At 44.8% G+C, this 20,647-nt stretch overlaps 1 protein-coding gene across 1 annotated transcript; it reads left to right on the top strand.

Annotated features, from left to right (window-relative positions):
• Nucleotides 1-17,790: 17,790 nt before the first annotated feature.
• Nucleotides 17,791-19,309, top strand: DIO3 (iodothyronine deiodinase 3). The gene has a single exon (XM_063159380.1). The coding sequence runs from the start codon at nucleotides 17,873-17,875 to the stop codon at nucleotides 18,695-18,697; it is 825 nt and encodes a 274-aa protein (XP_063015450.1). The 5' UTR covers nucleotides 17,791-17,872; the 3' UTR covers nucleotides 18,698-19,309.
• Nucleotides 19,310-20,647: the final 1,338 nt, after the last annotated feature.

Raw genomic sequence — 20,647 nt, 5'->3', positions numbered from 1 at the left:
TAGACTGCATCTCTATGTCAAATCTGGACACCTTTACCATCCACTTACAAGATTCATCCTCTTGGGACACTGGAATCTTCACAAGCCACAGCCAAAAATGCATAAAGCAAAAAATTACTATACAGAAGGGAGGTATTTAAAAGGAACCTTAGTGACTTCAGGTCTTAATTCCTATTTAAATTCAGTGGTAGAGAGGCCAAAATTCATTGAGTCTCTTTTTGAGTGATCTGAGGCTTAGGAGTAGGATTTGTTTGGGGTTTGGCTCTGACATGTGTATTTTGTAGGGTGCAGTTGTCTTTCAAAACACTTCTTTCTCAACAGTGAGCATACTGACACACACTATATTGACCATAATTCCCAAAACTGTACAATAGAGAGGAAGGGAAGGGTGGCAATTTTATTAATGTGAAGTTTTCTGCTTGACCTAATTGTAAATTAACGTTGGGAAACAATTATATGCCATCGGTTTAGTAAAACATTGTGATTATTTCTCATCTGAACCTGAATTTAAACTGACCTAAAGAAAATATGATATGTGTTTTGAAATCTAGCTCAGATGATGTATATTATTTGCTAGACAAGATTTTTGAGTCAACTTTGTTAAAAACCTTTGGTATCTGGGAGAGTAAATTGCCTGCAGTGAGACTCCATGATGTAGCCAAACTAACACAAGTTATAAGTTACAGACAAGGAAAATAATTATAGCAGGAAAGATGGACAAAAAAATTTAAAAATGGAAAAAAATTAAACTGATATGCATAAGAAAAAGGGATGCCCATTGTAGAGTCATAGAATTGTTTATGTTGGAAAGGCCTTAAAACTCACTGGGTCTACCACTAAACCATGTCCCCAAGTGCCAAATCTTCATGCCTTTTAAACACTCCTGGGGTAGGTGATTTCACTTTCCTGGACAGTCTCTTCCAAGGCTTGGCAACCATTTTCATGAAAAAAATTTCCAATACCCAATCTAAACTTTCCCTAGCACAAATTGAGTCTCTTTACTTTACTCTGCCTGTTACCTGGGAGAAGAGCCTGGCTCCCATCTCGCTGCAACCTTCTTTTGGGTAGTTGTAGAGAAAAATATGACCCCCCACAAGCCTCCTTTTCTCCAGGGGAAATTTGGCCTGAGGGGATGCCATAAACTGACCAAAATTCATTTCTGCTTTTCCATGTAGGAACAACTGTATCTTTCTTCTTAGTAAATTATTTTTTATTTATCCTTTTCCTAGAAACATTTCAGCATGGATTTTATTCAACCTCCATAGTGCTTCATTGCCCTTATCATTACAAGCATTTTCCTGATGTCTGACTCAAATATCTCTTGTTGGTATATAATGTTGCATTCAACTCTGAACAACACACAGTCAAAAATATCTGGATTGTATCTGTCACCAGTATTTTAGTTCATCCTTACATATTACGCTCAGATTCACATAACTAAACAAACTCATACTCAGAGACTTTCAGGCAAAGCTAAATCAGAAAATGCGTTCCAGAAGTCCATATAATAATCTCCAAACAGTACATACATGCAGTTTGAGGGACCAGCCCAGAACTACTGCAAAACCTTAAAGCATGCATGGCTATGGATGTTAAGCCATCAGCATCAACTATTTTATTCTAATAGTTTTGTTTCCACCCCACACTCTTACAAGGCCACACTACTTACTAAAGTAGATAGAGCTGCTGGCAAACACCCACAGAAGAACAGCAATAGCTCTGATGGGATGGAGAAAGATGTTAATTAGGAAAGAGGAGGCCAAATACAAAAAGGCAGCAAAAGACATTTTACAGCCATTGCTTGCCCTGGCCCTTGTAATATAGAATAATTATGGTCATGCAGCTGTGCAGCCCTTTGCCTTGGGGTGATCAACATCCTGGGTTTGAGGACACAAAGGTAGACTGTAAGAGCCAAGAACTATATTGCCTTTAATAATGTCAGATTTTGATTTGGTATCTTAGAACATAACCAAGGATAAGATGTAACTAAGATAAGAAAAAAAACAAATACTTAATTTCAGAAAACAATGAACTGGCATGACGTTTCTTAAACAATGGAACAGTCTCCCAGACTCTTCCCAGTAATGAAGCCTATTTGTTTGGTGCTTTTATAGCCAGATTGGCAAATGCTAGAAAACAGCCTGCAGGATATAATCTTGCTTTGGCAAGACATTGGGCTGGATGATCATTTCCATCTAAGTTTCCTCCCAGTTCAGGCTCAAGTTTTGGAAACAGAATGTTACTGTCTTACTTTGTATTTACCATTTGAAACCATATTTCAGCTGGAGCTCCAAGATATGACGCTTAGCTTCAATAAATTCTGGTTAGAGCTCTTGGGATATGATACAAACCTCCTTAGAGATGAGTGGACTGCTTCCACTGCTGTGGGGACCCTCAGAACAAGCCTTTGATGCAGAAATGGATGCATGTCTGTGAATGTGTGAGAAGTCAGAGTCACTCACCCCTTTAGGCTGGCAAGAAGCAGCCCAGCATTAGCAGAAACGTGCAGCACTGTGAGCAGGTGCCTTTGCCTGAGCTACTATTTCCTGCAAAGCAGTGGAACACTGACACAGTGACACAGCTTCTGCATTCAAGCTGACCTGTACCTTGTCAGTCTGCTACGTGCTCAGAGGAAGCTTTCACCTGCTCTCATAGAAATGTCTTCAATTAATTTTTAATAAGCAAAAATAAAATCCCAAAAACTCAAAACAGCTTCTCCCTTTTGACTCATAACATGGTGCCTTATCTTTAATGCCTGCCATCAGAATGTCAGGACACTGAGGCATGATGCAGTATTATTTAATGTCTGATAAGAATCAAGCAAGATGCAATCAAGCATCTTGACCCAACAAAAGCAACAGAAACCAGAGGAGCTGCACTGCACTCACAGACAGCAGTTGAGAGTGTTACTGCTTCTTTGGGGCCAGCTTGTCCTGTCAAAATTTCCATAGTGTTGAACATCCTCCTCTAAAAATTTATTTCTTGAAAATATCCCAGTTTAGCCACCTATAAATGGGTCATCTAAGCCTTACAAGTAAATTTGAAAAACTACAGCCATATTCTTGAATGGAGAGGCCACATTTTTATTTCAGCAATATGGACATAAATTAGAACCCTTCCTTCTCTTTCTCAAAATAAAGAACAATGCTATTTACTGGGCTATATATTGTACCCCTTCAACACAAATACATGCACACTAAGACCAAGACCACCAGTACTAAATGCAGAATAATTTATTGCCATGTGAAAGATAAGTACACACAACACAGCAAACAGGAAAAAAAATTGAAAACAAGTTTTAAATTAAGATTAGAGAGCAGAAATAACAGGAGAAGAACTTAAACACATTGCTGCCCCAAGAGGATATGAATTTCAATGGAAAATAACTACCAAATGTTTCCAAAGCCAACCACAAAAAATCAAATAAGATTCAACTTAAATGCAATTTATTCTGCAGATTTTGTTGCTATAGAGTCACACATGCATGTAGGATTCATGGTTATTTCTCAAAAATTAAACTCTTCTGGGCTCAGATTTGTGTAACACCAAAAAAGAGTTTTAAAAAGAGAAATCCCTCTATTCTGTGAAACAGTTTCTGGGAACCTTCCTGGAAATCCCAGCAAGACCAGCCAAAGAAAATTATCTATGGGGAATTGTGATTGTTGCAGCAAATATGAGCTTATACTCTGATTCATTTAATTAAGCTCTTTGAGTGAATAATGGGATACAAAACAAGGGATATACTGAAGGAGAATAACCAAGCTATAACAGGATCTCTCCAGTTATTAACTGTAAATTACACAAATGTAAATCTAGATCAGCAAAAAAGCCCTACCACACTCACATGTTATGATTTTTTAATAGAAACTTTAAAGCAGCATTTGTCAATGGTGTTAATTTTAAATTATATGGCTAGTGACAATGCTGTATGCCACCCATGATTTCAGCATGCTGGGAAAATCACATTTCTCTTTTGAAGTTATTTTTCAAAAAAACCAAATCATTTTTGAATTATATTAGTGGATACAGAGTGAGAGAAGAAAATATACACAGCGAATAAGCTAAAACAAAAAAATAGATGTATAAGAGACACATTAAACGTCCATATTCCAAAGCCCAAGTGACTTTTCATTTCTATTTCAATTGAAATGAATAGTAATGTGCAATAATTGTGGTAGGAAAATAGAAACTGTTCTCTCATAAGCAATACTGCTGCTTCCAAACGACAACAGCACTGTTAACACATTCATTTGTATTGTATTATATTAGTAATAGTCAAAAATTGTTATGAACTTGTGGTTATTGAGTGAAGTGCATTGATAGGTCCATGAATTCCTCTTGGACAAGCACATAAGACACTCAGCAACGATGGATCTGTAGCTGTTATTAGCATTGTCTTTGAGTAGGTCAGCAGCTACATTTGGGGGAAGACTGGTCTCCAGTGGTCCACAAGTAGATGTACATCTACCCATGCTTATTGTGGGACAGCTTGGAGAGGAACCACTTTGGAGAAATGACATTACATCCTGGGAAGAAGGTGTAACAGGAAGAAATGCAGTACTGAGATGGAGACTGAGATGCTGCTAAGTTAAAACTGATGCTGATAACCTTTTAATGAAGCATAACAACAGAGATTAAAAGAGGCACAATGCTTTATATTCATCCCTGAAGTTTCTGATGTACCATTCAAAACACCATAACTAAGGCATGCCAGCTTGGACCAGCACTTCCAACCATCTTTTATTTTCAAAGTATGTCATGCTTCAGTATGGCCTTGAAAATTTGCCTTAGTCACACCTTGTGTTTCAGATTACTCACAGGTTCTTTTGACATTTTTATGTTCAAGCTGGGAAAGATCAAACTGGCCAGCTGAAAAAACTTAATGCACTTCATTTTTCCTTCTGAAGAAATTTTTTTAAAATTTAAAAAATAAAGGCAAACCAAAATTTCAGTGAACAAAAGAAAAACCTACCAGATATAATTTGAACAAAAGAGTTGTATTTTGGGCATTTATAACTATCCAGTTAAAAATACACCAAATTCTGGGGTGATTTTATATAGCTCAATTACAGCAGAAAAGGAAGGGAAAATTTACACCCCACATTTCAAATGTGTATGGGGAGAGGAATTCTGCATTTGAACAGCTGTCTTATGTGGAAAGGAGTGACTTCATCCCCAACACACAAGATATCTGAGCTGTCAGAAAGCTGCTAACAACCTCTTTAGTACTGCCATCCTCATGTACCTCAGGATACAAAGACCTGGGCTGAACTCCAAAATTACGTTGTTCAGCAGCTGAATGACAAAAATCCATCTAGAATTAAAAAATTATAGATCAAATTAACATGCAGTAAATAATGAATTTTGTGGTCCTTACTTAGTAAAACAATATCCTCACATCACCTTTCCCAGAAAGTGAAGCCTGAGACATTACTGTGCTAAATTAAATCTCATACAAACATTACTTACGTGTGCAGAAGTACCCTGCTTCAAGTGCTTACTCACTGAACGCCATTCAAACAAATGGCAAGTTATTGGGGGTCAGGGGCAAGCATTGCATGAGGACTTTTCAGCTATTCAGAGCTGTGAATCTAAGGTGATGTATTGTTAAATTGAATATCTATACAAGAGGGCTATGGTTACAGTTTGATGGCAGTGAGCACTGTACTGAATTTAAATGTCACCTTATTTATCATCCTGTATTATTTTTAGAATGTTTAGTGCTAGGAAATATACTTATGCAACTTTAATTCTGTACTAAAAAGCTCTCTATAAGAGAAAAAAGCTCTCTATAAGAGAAAAAAGCCAGAATTTTCTAGAAAAAATATTTTCTGTTTCTACAATTCCCATAGCTGTGAAAATAAGCACTTCTTCAACTATAGTCTATAGTCTATAACCATATTCACCATATTAGGTCATTTTGGGAAACTTCCATGCAGGTGTTTCACAGATTATGGCTTGATGTCCTAATGGAAAAAAAAAATGCATCAAACGCAAATAAAGTAAATCATTTTTACACACAGAATGGAGAATAAATGTTTTATAAAATCCTTCTCTGATTGATTAGAACCTAAAAATGAGCACAAGTTCCAAACCCCTTTAAAAGTGATCCATTAAATGCTGAAGGCAGCATCACTGCCTCCTATTGCCATGTGCTCAAATTTCATCGTCTTCTGTCAGACCAACTGGCCAAAGTGATGGTGGCACACACTAACTAAGCAACTCCTGTCCTGATTACCCAGATGAGCTGTTGCTCTCAAAAAACAGGGCTGCTCAGCACAGGACCCCCTCCTGTTTCCCCAGTACTCACAATTTTCCAGCTTTGTTCCCCCTAAAAAGGTTTCATATTCATGGAGGCTGCTAGGACTAAATTTGAGTGGTTCTTAGCAATAGACAGATATTAGAACCAAAATATTCCAATTAAATCAGCCAGATCTAGGATCCTCCCCTTCTTAATTGTCACCATGACAATGTCAACACTTCAATCATCAGTGCTGAACATATGTGAGATGTGGCCCAGCTTGTCTCTTGGAGTCGTTACCTAGACTGCTTTCAGATGTACCACTGCATTCAGTTTATATTGCTGCAGTTTTCTTCACAGTCAGAAAGCTGGAGAAAAGAGATAGGAATCAGATAGCTCTTGTGGCATAAAGAAAATAGCAATATAATGCCCAGTTCTTAGGTTAACAGAACAAAACTGCTTTAAAGGCCAACTTCAACACCACTGTTGGAAGGGACTGATGGCAGGACTGATTGTTGCAATACCTCTCCGGCATCTGATTCAAAACGAGGTGTGTGCTTTGTCACAATAGCTGGGGTCACTGTAAGTCATATGAGGAGCAGCTGAGGGAGCTGGGTTGTGCAGCCAGGAGAAAGAGAGGCTCGGGGGAAACCTTATTGCTCTCTACGATTACCTGAAAGGAGGTTGTAGCCAGCTGGGAATCAGCCTCTTCTCATAGCAACCAGTGACAAGAAGAGGAAATAGCCCCAAGCTGCACCAGGGGACGTTCAGGTTGGACATCAGGAGGAATTTCTTCTCTGAAGGGGTTGTCAAGCATTAAATGGACTTCCCAGAGAAGTGGGGGAGTCATCATCCATAGAGATGTTCAAGAAAAAACTGGAGGTGGCACTTACTGCTATGGTTTATTTGACAAGGTGGTAGTCAGTCAAAGGTTGGACTCCTTGATCTTGCAGTTTTTTTCCAACCTAAATGATTCTGTATATAGAAAATAGTTGAGGCTGAGTTAAACGAGGGCAAATATTCCTCATAATGGAAATCTAAACCTTTAATATTGTAGTTCCTTTAATATTATGTTACATCCTTAGTGTTAATTTGGTATAAGAGTAAGTGTTTCATAAGCACAGTTTTATTTTTAAGCAAAGCCTTTGGAATTCTTTTAAAAGATGTTTACAGTAGTTAAAGAAAGATCACATTTTAAAGGTACATTTCTAATTACATTCTGGCAGAACCTTAGCTGGGAACACTACCAGCACTATTTTGATAGCAAAAGCTGTGACAGTTACATCAGCTAAGGTTATCTGCTGTCTTCTTATTATCATGATCAAATTAAAATACAAGAATATGGTCAGCAGATCGTATATATATGACACAGAACACCAGGGTGCCAAGATTGGGAAGAACCTTAGGAAGTCTGTAAGTGTACAGAACAGGACTGGAGTATGTCACTGGAAGAACTAAACAACTTCAAGAACTGAAGCAGTATGAACAGGATGAAATCCAGAACTGCCTAGCTCAAATTCATGAAGCTGGCAGCAAAAAATATCACAATAAACTGGGCACTTGCCAGCTGCACGTGGAGGAGAAAACTCTAGATGGTTCAGTCAAAGTCAGGGTTAGTATAAGTCCCTAAACAGAGGCAGCAATGGTAAACAAGTACAATTCAAAAACACATGGGGCATCCAGCAGTGAGGGATGTGCTCGTCATACGTCACTGGAATACTGTGTAAAATTTAGGTCACTCCTTTCAAGGACAGACACAGCTGTGCTCCATATGGGGAAGTTCCACAGCCACAGCCCTGTCACACGGCCCCCGAGCATGTGCCTGGGCTCCCATGTTTGTGCCTGGGAAATCCCATGCCATGAGCAGGAAACCCAGCCTGTGGAAATGTGAACACAGATGGCCAGCGAGCACACAATCCGCCCAGGCCCCTTCGGTCACACCAGGCTCACCAAGATGGGTTGACTCTGTGGTGTGCTGGCTGATACAAGAGAAGCTTCGGAACAAAATGTACCCAAACTTTTCATTTTTCCTTTGAGTTTCCAGTAGATCCAAGCCATATTGCAGAGCAGTGCTCAAATAACACAGCACATGTAGGGTACACCCAGCATGTCCCTGACATGCCACGCTCCTTGCCCAGGTGTTCAGCTGTCAAGCTGCATCTGTGTTTGTCTGTGACTTCCAGATGCCAACCTGACTGATGAGAATGATTGTGCTGAACCAGTGACCATATGGTCTGCCAAGCCTGCACATGCAAGGAAAAGGAGGAGAGGGTAGAGCCATCTTTTGTTCTCCGATTAATTCCTTCCTATATGATGCAGCAAAATAGACTTGTCATGAAACAGGTGCAGCAAATTGCTTCTAGAAGGATCAGGGAAATGGAAAATCCATCTCATGAGAATAGACTGTGCTCACATCTGAACAAACAGGTGCAGACCAATGTGAGCCTCAGTTGGCCTCATACTGTCCCAAAATCCACATGGCCTGAATTAAATCATTGCTAATGAAGTCTCCAGCAGAACTCACAAGCTCAGGCTTAGCATTCCACTGCCATAGCCCTACAGGCAGCAGGAGAGGCTCAATTCATATCCCAGCTCACTGAGATCGTTAGCAGAGAGCTGGGTCTGCCTGTCCCCATCAGTGCCAGCACACCCCACAAGAGCTTGGCTTGATAGTCCCAGTGGAGTGGGGCCCCAGGGTGTAGGACTGCTCTCAAGGATTTTAAAGATCTTTTCCAATCTAATGATTCTACAATTCTTTAATTCACAGAGAAATGGGAGGCAGGATAACTGCCTCAGCAAAGAGACAATGTTGGCACACCAACAAGCAGTGTAAATATGCCATAGATAGAGTTAAGCTGAAAATATGAATAATTCTATCCATTATAGCAGCAAGATCCTGGAAGAGCTCTCACAAGTAATGGAGAAAAACTGTAACAAATTTTAAGGTGATGTTTGATTTTTCTGAACACATCTCTGCCACAGAGGTGTCTGAAACACCCGCAGATGCCCCTTAAGACCCCATCCTGAAAATCTCTGTTAGCTGTGAACTGCAAACCAAAATCCAATTGAAATCAGAAATTTAATTAAAAGCAGCACTTCTGAGCCAGCTGCTGGCAGGCACTGTGCTGGTAAAAAGTGACAGCTGCTTCATTGGCAGTACAATGTCAACAACTGTAGAAGAGGCCAAGGAATAGGCATGGGCCACAACTGCTCAAAGATCACCCCACTTTGAAGAAGGTACTTGTAAAAAGGCTTCAGAGGCTTTTGTCTATAATTTCATCAGCTAAGACACTTTACTCATAGTTTATATTTATATTTTGCTGCTGTCTTCCTTGTTTGTGTGGGGTTTTTTGGCTCAGTGGGATCACAATGCCAATTAAAATTAGTTAAGAGAGAAAATGTCAGGTTTTCCAAATACAACATAATTGTTCTTTAAAAACTATTCCCTCACTACCTAACAAATCCAGGGTTTGTTTGCAATAAATGTGCACTTCAGAGATCTTTCCCTTTTATACAAGTGGACTTAGATCCCTTTGATCCATTTTATTTGCATATGTAAGTATATGATTCCCATTTTTTAAGAGGAGTTATTAATACTTTTGTTAAAAGGTAGCATTTTCTTCTTTTAAAAAATACAGTCTTGGTTTCAAGTAAGACAGAGTAGCAAGGGATTGGTAGTGTGGCCGTTAAATTAATGGTCCACATGGAAGGGTAGACCATTCCAGGTATGCGGAATAATTCATACATTGAACACAGTGAATTGGAACCCAAAGTTTCATATCTAAGTTTAAAAGTAACCATTTAGTATTTGGTTGGGGTTTTTTTTCCTGCTAGAGCTTCAGGTAGATGTGATGTGCCCTCAGAAATGATGAGCTGTATCACATAAATCAGCTTGTCACAGTTTCTCCCTGTGAAGAGACTATACTGCTTAGTCTAAGAATAATTTTAAAATTCACAGAAAGTGAGAACTGTTGAGCAGTTAAAAATAAAAAGTCATAGGAGGACACACTGTTAGGCATAAACATTAAGACCCTTCAAATCAACTTGAGCTGTTGAGCTAACCTAAACATTTCAGGTCAGATCCTGATCCCAGTGAATTCAAAATGATTGGCAGTGATAACTAATGTTTCTCCTTTTATTTCTGTTTTCCTGCTAATGAGTATCAGATATAACATTGCAAGACTACACTGTAAACAAAGTGCCAAGTTAATCATTTTCAAAGGAACACTTTATTCACAGTAGGCTGTGTAGGGAAGGAATTAAGCATGAGTAAATAAACCATGAAGGTAGATGAGAATATAAAGAGAAATCAAAAAATAAGAAGATGCAAGTTAAAAAATAGTGGGTATATGATGAAAGCAAAATATACTGCTTACGAGGAAAATTCAACAACTGAGTAAAATGCTGAGTAATTTCATTTGTGCGTTAAATTATTTGCAATTTCCTGAATAAAAGTAAAAAATAGAACAGAAATTCAGAATTGCCATGCCAAAGATCTTTTCTTCATCCAAGAGCAGAGGAGCTAGAAGGTTTACACAATTTTATGTCAATTAAAATATTCCATATAAACAATGCATACTTGTCCAAACTAACTGACTTCCAATTCTTTCTGGGCAAAGTCTGAGAAAGAAATACTGCATCACAATATAAAATAAGCAAAATTCATCTATTTTGGAACAAGTGAAGAATTACATGTAGTTCAGATACATCAAAATCTTTCAATCTGGCTGCAGATGCCTATTATTAGGATGTGTTAAACCTGTCCAGAAACTTCTTTTTACTATTGATAAACAATCCACACATTAAATTAGAGATTAAGACATGTATTCCTTCCAGTCCTTATGTATGTTTGCCATTAATCCAAAATAACATTGCCAAACCTCAACCACAGAAATAGTAAAAATAAATACCAAAGGTCTGGGAAGAGAAATCCTGAGGTCACAAAGAGAAGGTAACTTCAAGGGAGTATCCTGGAAATTATGTCCTATAAATCATCATGGTCTGAAAGAAACAAATTCAGCAATTGCATAATGCCATTTTACATGGCTAAAAATAATAAGAGTCGTGGGGTGAATGCCAGGAAAAAAATCACTGGAAAACTTCACAAACATTTATGTTCAAATAAAGGGCTTGAAGCAAGAAAGTTGTTTGATGAGAGCCTCAGTGCACAGCACTGGTGCCTTCCTGCCTCCTTGCTTCGAACGAGTCAGTCATGCTTACAGCAATCATTTACACAAAACCAGACCCCATTATGTTCATAATATACATTTTAGTGATGGTGGGGATAAAAGGTCAGCAGAATAATCATCTCCATTCTATATTCAAAGTAGGCTGATACTCCTGTCTTTCTGGGTAAACTCCTCCATTCTTGCTAAAATGTTTGTTCCTCTGCTCTACAGCTTATTCAAAACCATTAAACCACTGCTGGGTAAAACCATTATATTATAGAAAATGAGGGTCACCCTGAAGAAGATTATCCTATACATGATCCCTAAAGATTTTCCTTGAATAAATGTTTTTTTAAATGCTATTTTTTCCTGCCTTCCCCTCTGAGTCTGTTAGAGATTGAAAATTGAAACGTGTGTATCATTTCAGGCAGGGCATATGCAATCGCCTTAAAATCTGAGAATTATTAAACTGTATTATATTGAAATTCTTTATATTCTACTGAACTTGCTAAGGAAAGTGAGATGATGAATATTGGACCCTGAGTTTCCAGAGCCCCTTTATTCTGTTATCATATTACATGGCTTGGGCAAAATCACAATCACAAGGGAAGCACCAGGAGTTTTGCTGCTGATCACTCACAGCTTTCATCACACAAACCTTGGGGCTCTGAGGACCAGCCTGTGACAAAGACTGCCAGACAGTAGTGAGAGCCCCCATTGGCAAAGGATCTCAGAGGAATGGTGTTCCCTTTACCCTGACAGAGTAGTGTTCCCTTTACCCTGACTGAACCAGTCTTTCAACTCCAAACCATCCCAGTAACATTTTGAGAAAACACTCTTGCTAGGCTGCCTTTTGAAAGATGAAAAACCAATCTGAGTTATCAGCCTGCTGTCCCCATCTCTCTGAACAGTGTTAGTATATTGAATTTTTATGTCATGAACTGAAACATATTCTGTTGTAAAACACTGCACATGGTGAATTTTGTTACAATCTTCTTAGAGATTTAGATTCAAGCAAATTGCATCTTCTTATCCTCATCTACAGCACACCTGAAACAAAGACAATGGTAGAAGTATTTTCTGTTTTCTGACAAGGACTTCATCTGTATTCACTGTGTATAAAGTCACTGCTTAAGCATAACTCCACAGGGCTCCACTTCTGGACTAGACTGTCGTCTTTGCTGCAGAGCAAGCCATTCAGATGGCTGTAATTGTACTGTACTACCAGGGGGTCCAGCCTGAGCTCTTGAGCCACAGAAGCTTTTGAGCAGTTTGCTTGATGGGTAGCAGGGATGTGCTTGGCACAGGGGGTTCTGCATAATCTGATTTCCTACTGATGGAGGTGTGTTAGCAGCTGCTGTTGAAGTTGAAATTGCTGGCTCCCTCCAGAAGCCATCTGTGCACCCTATCCAGCTACATTGCCCAGCAGGACCCTGTGACAGCCACTGTTACCTCCTGTACATCTCCTATGCTCTTCCACTACACAAAGGGAGACTATGCACATCTGCAGTGAAACTTGTTTCTACTCTCTTACACATTCTCACTATGCAATTCCACCCAGGGGTGGATGGATGATATTGCTAAGTCAGTCTGATGGGATGGTCCTGTTAGCCCTGCCTCGGCCACAAGCTGCGGCCATTTCTCTTGTGCTTCCCCTGCACCACAGATGATCATTTCCTTTCATCATTAGCAAGTTTAGGGAACTAGCCTGTCCAGAAATAACTCTTTTTATCTAAAGCCAAGCTCTTCTGCCTCCTTAGTCCCCAAAGCAGATCACTGCAGATAATTTCAGGATCCCACAAGACACAGTGCAAGCAGAAATGAGGAAGAATTAATGGGATGGACAGTTGCACCTTTTGTCATTCAAGTTGCAGTGAAATTTATGCTATTAAGTTACACTATTTTAGGGGTTCTAAAGTAAACCCACTCACCAAAACCATCTGGGTTTAAAACCAGAATTTTTTAATCCAGAACCTTTTAGTTATCTAGTTTCTACCCCAGCCTGACAGGTTGCTGTCACAACAGAGGCACTAGGGAGTAGCCATGGAGAGGCAGGTGCAGAAACCCACTAACACATCAGGGGAACTGTACACTTGGTCACATGGCAAAGCCTTCGTAGATGGCTCACAGGCTCAAGAAAATGTTGGTTTCCACTTACTCAGGGTGAACATTGCACTTACGGACCTTTGGCTGTAGAATGAGTTCTCCCAAATTAAACAACTCTTTCCCAGTTCAACCCAGAGTCAGCAAAAAGTGAGGGGAAAAAATTTGAAAGGTTCAATGCAGGGAACCTCTTTGTCTTATATGACATGCTTGTCATGTATTTGAAGGTAAGAGTGACAGGGTGGGTAGGAGATTCAAAGGCCATGGCTCTACTAGTGATTTTATAGACAAATCTGCAGCACAGCACTTTTTTTCTTTCCATACTCAAACCTACTTCAGGCATTGCCTAGCTGCTTGGATTTGTAAGTTTTTTTTCTGAGTCATACATATTTTATTTAAAAAAAAAAAATAGGGGAGGAAAATAAGAACAGGTGTCATCTAAAAGTGGCGAAAGATTAAGCAAGAAGCAGCTCCAGAGACACCAGACCCATGCACAAACTCCAGCATATAGTAACTTTTCCAGAGGTGTTGCTACAAGCAAACAACTGCAAATGGAGATTATCCACCACCAATTTCAGCAATATTTACCCACTTCTTACAGATACCAAACAGGTGAGTAATTTACCACTGCACCACTGCACCTCTCTTCAGTCACCGGGTAGCCACTTAGAGGAGTAGAAATTGTCCAGCTCTTGTTTCAGGAAAGTCTTTTCCATTTCCTTCACATAGAGTTCTACCACATTAATGACATGGAGCTTAGATGACATGAGAAGTGGAACTCTTCCAAAATACATTTCAGTTCCTGTCAGAAAGCATTGCGTGCCTTTGTGCAGGAAATTATAAAATAGAAAATAAACATGTAAATATACCATTTCAACACATCCTCTACATCAAAGCAGACCTGATGGTTTTAATTTCAGCTTTTTGAGGTTTTGCTTTTATAAGTTGCTGAATTTATTTTGTAGCTCCTGTTTATGAAAAGAGCTTTAAAAGAGTTATAAATTACATTTATCAAATGAAGAAAAACTACAGCTATAAAGTTCTCAGAAAAAAGGAAATAATGTGAACCATGTATGTGCACTTGTGCAAGGACACACACACACAAACTTATGTATTTTTAAGTTAGTGACTGCTGAACCACAGACCACATGCAGAAGAGTAGAAACCACCCATAACCAGATGTGCCACTGTAAAACCCATATTTTAGGATATATTCTATGAAATCCTCAGTATACAGGAAGACATAAATTCCCACACTATTAATATCAGTGATATGGATTCCTAGAAAGACTGACTACCTTCACACACCTAAAAATAATCCAAGTTCCAACTGGGAGGTGCAGCCTTGGGAAGTAGAGAGGGGGTTTAACTGAGTTAAAAGACAGGATTTTGAAAACCATCCAGCTCAACACAGACATGAAAACAGCAACAAGACGTCACTTCAAACCTTCTGAGAACCAAGGGGCTGCAGAAGGGATTCCACCCTTTCCCACGGAGTTAATGCATGAGCACTGCACCTCAGCTGAGCCCATCAGAGCATGGCTTGTAGTGCCATGCAGAGCCACCCCTTATTCCACCTGGAAACAGTGGCCTCAGGACGTGCTTGAATTTTCCTGTGGCAGCAAAGTGCAGCCCTGGGCTAGTGAAGCAAACTGCTTCAATTCTCTGCTCTATCCACAGCTGAATAGGAAACCCCAATTCAAAGGTTTCCTTCAAGCTATAAAAACAAAGCAAAGCTGTTTACAGGGAATGGAGAAATAGTCATTTCCAAAGTCCCTATCCAGCTGCAAATAGAGTATATAAGACCAGATAGCATTTTTACCTCAGAATATCTCTCACTGATCTAGTAGAGCAAAGTTTGTTGATATTCAGGGTTGCAAACCCATCTGTTTACTCAGGCTTTTGTCTGTCAGCATAGTTTGAAGAGGTCACTTTGAGAGATCAATTTTTTTTCCTGGGGGTTTCTTCAGAGCTACCACAATTTGTTATTGCGTCTCTTTAGAGGCTTTAATTTGTGGTTTTCAAGATTGCATAACTGCACAGAGAGGTGGTGAGAGGCCCACATGAATAGTTCAAAATAAGTTTGACAATATAGTAAATATCTACTCAGTAATTTTCCCTGGACTGAGCACTGTGGAATGCCAAAGAAGTTATTAATCAGGCTAGTGGATGAACGTGGCTTTATGAGGGCTGGAGCATGCGTTTCCCCTCAGATGTTAAAATGCTGAATTACCTTGCTGCTGACTCCAACTAAAGATGACCTACCAGGGCACTACAAACCAGCCATCTGATCAGATTGCTCTAAACCAGCCTATTCAGACCCAGAGAAAGAAAAAAATAAAATGGGATTTTAATTTTGCCTTTTATTTATTTGTTCTTGTTCTTTTATTTATATTTGTTCTTGTAATAAGTTACATAAAAATTAAGCAAGCTGCTTAGCCTCCCATGAGGAGGCTCAGCATTCATTTTTCCATTTCACAGAGGATAGATGGGAGGTACAGACATGCAAAGTCACTTTTGGAACACAAACTGTGCCTAGGGGAACTGCAGGTCCTCGAGGTCTTTGGGAATCTGCAGCCAGAGACCTGGCACTGGCCAACAGGCAGAAACAGAGCGCCCAGGAGCCACAGGCACGTGGAGTTGCATGTCCCAAAGTCAGTGTGACAGGCACATTGGGTTGCATGTCCCAAAGTCAGTATGACAGGCACCTGGGTGAGTGGCAGCTGCAGCAGTAGCTCAGGGTTGCATGAGCCACATTTGCATAGCAGAGGGCAGTGTTCAGCGTTTTGGACAAGTAATGCTCCTTTCTGAGGAAGCTGGTGGGAAAATGAAGTGCATGCTGCAAGCTGGGAACCCTGCAACAATGGAGTGGCAAAGTTCTGAGCAGAAACACTAAATTACGTTTTAAGCTCTGTACTCCTGGGACAGGTCTCCATCTAGTTCAGCAGGAAGGAATTTGCAGGCCATAAATTCCTTCTGATGGGTGAAGACTGAAGGTGGCCAGTCAGTGCTCAGCCCTGCCCAGTGAGCACTTTGCTACTAATATACAACGCACCCAACCCACAACGACTCGCGTGTCCACTCTGGGGACAAGCACACAGGTCTGCCTGGCCATGCCCGTGAAGTGACCCTTGAGCCCTCAGTTTAAGGGTTTTGCCAGACCCAGTCCGGTGAGAAGCTTGTGTTTGTCACTTGACAGGTGCAGAGGAGTCCTGCCGGCTCCTCCTGGGACGCCATAAAGGAGCGTCTGCCTGCCCTGACTCGCTCTCTCGGGGATGCAGCAGGACCCCAGAGGGCAGCGGGACATCGCAGGCGCGGCGCTCTCCTCCTGTCGCCTCCGCCGTCCCCTCTGCCCACCCATTGTCGCGCTTCCCGCAGCACCGGCCCCGCAGCGGCCGCGGTGCAGCCCCGTACTCCGAGTGCCGTGTGGGGCAGGTGGCGGGGCCCGGGCAGGTGGCGGGGCCGGGGCCGGGCGCGGACGCCCCGGCCGGGGCTGAGGGGCCCCGCGCTCCCGCCGCCGCCGCGGCTTCTCGGCCAACAGCTCCCTCTGGCGGCCGCCCGCGCCCCTCCTCCGCCCGGGGCAGCGCCCACCGGCCCGCGCCCACCTGGTGCCCCCCGCGCCGGGCCCGCCGCCGCCGCCGGGGCCCGGCCCGCCCAGCGCGGGCCCGGGGGAAAAGGGGGGCCGGGTCAGCGCCCGCCGCCCGTCCCGCCGCCGCCGCCGCCGGAGAATGTGGCAGCGGGTTCGAGACCCGGGTGCTCCCGCGGCGCCGGGGCGTGCGGTGGGGCGGAGGCTGCGCTCAGGGGGCGACCGGGCTGCCGCGGCGGGGAGGGGAGGAAGGCGCGGGAAGGGACGCGGCGATGGCGGCCTGTCCCTGTCACCTGCAGGCGCTGCCGGGACGGCCCCGGCCCCGGCTCCCGCCCCGGCCCGTGCCTGCACAGCCCGCGGGGAGCCGGGCCGGGGGCGGGCTGTGCCTGTTGCATTGTCCTTGGCGGGGCTGCCCCTGAGCGCCCGCCGCTATCTGAGGCCGGGGACCCCGGCGGTGCCCTGTGTCGGACTCTCTGCCCCGCCTGATAGCGGCTGCACCCTGCTCCGTTGCACGTCCCTTGCGGCTCCCGCCGGGGCTCTCTCCCCTTTTGTCTGTGTATTTTTAGGTCATTAGAGTGGAGGGGTAGGTAATCCCCAGGCTCAAGTTCCAGAGGGGCGGGTTCTGGACGGAGGTGGAGTCACTTTTCATTTAAATCCCTGACTATAAAATGGGCTTAAAGAGAAGCGGGATCTCAGCTGTGCTGCACAGACCCCGGCACGCAGGGTGCGTGGGGGCCCCCCGGCAGCCAGCGCCCTGCAGCACAAGCCGCTGCGATGCTCCACTCCGTCGGCGTTCACACCTTGCAGCTGCTCACCCAGGCGGCCGCCTGCATCCTCCTATTTCCCCGCTTCCTGCTCACCGCCGTGATGCTCTGGCTCCTGGATTTTCTGTGCATTAGGAAGAAGATGCTGACGATGCCCACGGCGGAGGAGGCGGCCAGCGCCAGCGAGGAGCCGCCCCCCGACGACCCCCCGGTCTGCGTGTCCGACTCCAACCGCATGTTCACGCTGGAGTCGCTGAAAGCCGTGTGGCACGGGCAGAAGCTGGACTTCTTCAAGTCGGCGCACGTGGGTTCCTTGGCCCCTAACCCCGAGGTGATCCAGCTGGACGGGCAGAAGAGGCTCCGCATCCTGGACTTCGCCCGCGGCAAGAGACCCCTCATCCTCAACTTCGGCAGCTGCACCTGACCCCCGTTCATGGCCCGCCTGAGGTCCTTCCAGCGCCTGGCCGCGCACTTCGTGGACATTGCCGACTTCCTGCTGGTGTACATTGAAGAAGCACACCCGTCCGACGGCTGGGTCAGCTCGGATGCAGCCTACAACATCCCCAAGCACCAGTGCCTCCAGGACAGGCTGCGGGCAGCTCAGCTGATGAGGGAAGGGGCGCCCGATTGCCCCCTGGCCGTGGACACCATGGACAATGCTTCCAGCGCCGCCTACGGTGCCTACTTCGAGAGGCTCTACATCATCCAGGAGGAGAAGGTGATGTACCAGGGAGGCAGAGGACCAGAGGGCTACAAGATCTCGGAGCTGAGGAGCTGGCTAGACCAGTACAAAACCCGGCTCCAGAGCCCCAGCACGGTGGTCATCCAAGTGTAAAAAGGACCTGGCAAGAAGCGCAGGGGTGGAGAGGCGAGGGAGGGCGGGAGGAGAGGTGGGGAGGGAGAAGGCACTGCGTCGCGGATGGCAGGAGCTGTCTTCCCGCGGGGACACTCGAAGGAGGCTGCTGTGCGAGCTTTCGAGCAAGACGTGCCATAGTCCTTTCTCTATTCAAATCATGTTGATTTGCCAGCCACGCTCTGTCAATACTGTATTTCCATGTGCGTTTTGTAAATAACTCTCCTTCTTTCCTTTTTTTTTTTTTTTTTTTTTTTTTTCCTAGCGTTTACTATTTTTTAAGGAGGCTCTCTTCCTACGGGATCTGTTCCCGGCTGCGTGTGTGCGCGGGTGTGTGTCTGAAAAGTTGTGTACAAGTGCTCCGTGCTGCCTAGCAAGTGCTAACTGGGATTTCTAGTATTTCTTTGTGATGACCGATTTTGAAATGGGTTTCTCTAATGCCAGGAAATCGCGTCTGATGTTGTCAAATACTAGAACTGCCAATAGCCAGAGCTGGACGGAATGTCCTATTTATGTGGGGGGGTTTTGTAAGACGTTCGTTCACCTTCCTTTTTTTAATGAATTTTTTTAAATAATAAAGGTTGAGTAACTACACGTCTAAGGTTGACTGCCTTTCTCTATCTTCAGAGCGCTGCGTTCACTTTCCCTTTTGCCTACCTCGCGGCACCCCCCGCAGCCGAGGAGGGGCAGGAGGGAGAGGATGCGCTGCCGGGGGCTCGGGGGCGGCGGGCTCAGCCTCGGTAGCGGCAGGAGCGCGCACCGCCCGCGACCCGCAGGAAAGGGAGAGGACTGGGTGTCCCCATGGGGAAATCCAAACCTGCGGGGCTCCTGGGGGAGGAGACCGGTCAGGGGGACCGCGTGCTCCCTCAGTGACCCCGGGTTGAGCCCTGGAGGGCGAAGGTGCAGCGCTGACCGGTGCCGCGCAGGCAAGTGAGTCCCGGCCGAAAACACAGGCTGGGGAAAGCTGCCCTGGGCGGGAGAGCCTCCCCGCCAAGGACACCTCGTCTCGGGCAGGCTGTGCCGCAGCGGAGCCCGGCCGGGGGCAGCGCGAACCGCACCTGCGGCGAGGGGCTCGGGCAGGAGGGCAGCGCCCAGCCCGGCCGTGCGAGACTCAGCCCCACCCCCGGGGCCAGGCAGATACGCTGGAAAGGGCGCGGGGTGCCGAACCTTGCTCCCTTGGACCCCGACAGGTGAGACAGGGAGTGGAGAGCATCCCGCAACCTCCGCAGGAGCCGTACAAAGCTGCCCAGAGACAGTGGGTCTTTAAGGACCACCCGTGGCGCCTCTGAACGCCTCCACGTCCTTGAGAGCAGCGGGACGAGGCGCCCGAGCTGTTGAGCCCCTAAGTTTTGGAGAGGGGTGCACGGCCCGAAAGCAGGGCAAGCTGCGAACGCCGCTCTCCGCAGCTGGGCACTGATGCGCGCCCGCAGTGCTGAACTGAACCCGCGGGAAGCTGTTTGTAAGGGCGTTACAGCCCCTGTCTTGACAATGCTCCTCTGGACCCGCAGTGTTCCAGTCTTTCAACATGCACGGTTTAGACTAGCACGCGAAACTGCTCCCGCCTCTCCCCGCAACAAAAGCAGCACCGAGTGGCCCCTCACAGAGAAACCAGATGCTCCGACCCTGCTCATCCTTCCCCTTAGCCCCCCCAGCCCCCCTGAAAACGGGGCCGCTCTGTTGAGGTGTCGAAGGATCCGGCTCAGGTGCCCGCTCCGGGCTCCCCGACCCGCCCGGCCACTGCGCCTGCTCTGACGAGGTCCAAGCCCTTTCAGCCCTTCTTCACCTTTCTGCTGCCCCCAAGAGCCGATCCCCCGGCACCGGGCTCAAGCACCGGTTCCGCCCGGCTCAGGTGCCTCCGGTAGATGCTGGGGCTGCGGGGCGAGAGCCCACCCTGAGGTGATCTTGCTTCCCTGGCCGGGCGCTGGGTGCAAG

The sequence above is a fragment of the Melospiza melodia genome, chromosome 6 (assembly GCF_035770615.1).
Source record: "Melospiza melodia melodia isolate bMelMel2 chromosome 6, bMelMel2.pri, whole genome shotgun sequence".
Classification (NCBI taxonomy): domain Eukaryota; kingdom Metazoa; phylum Chordata; class Aves; order Passeriformes; family Passerellidae; genus Melospiza; species Melospiza melodia.
Note: the sequence above shows the minus strand (reverse complement) of the source record. Positions and strands in the feature narration are given on the sequence as shown.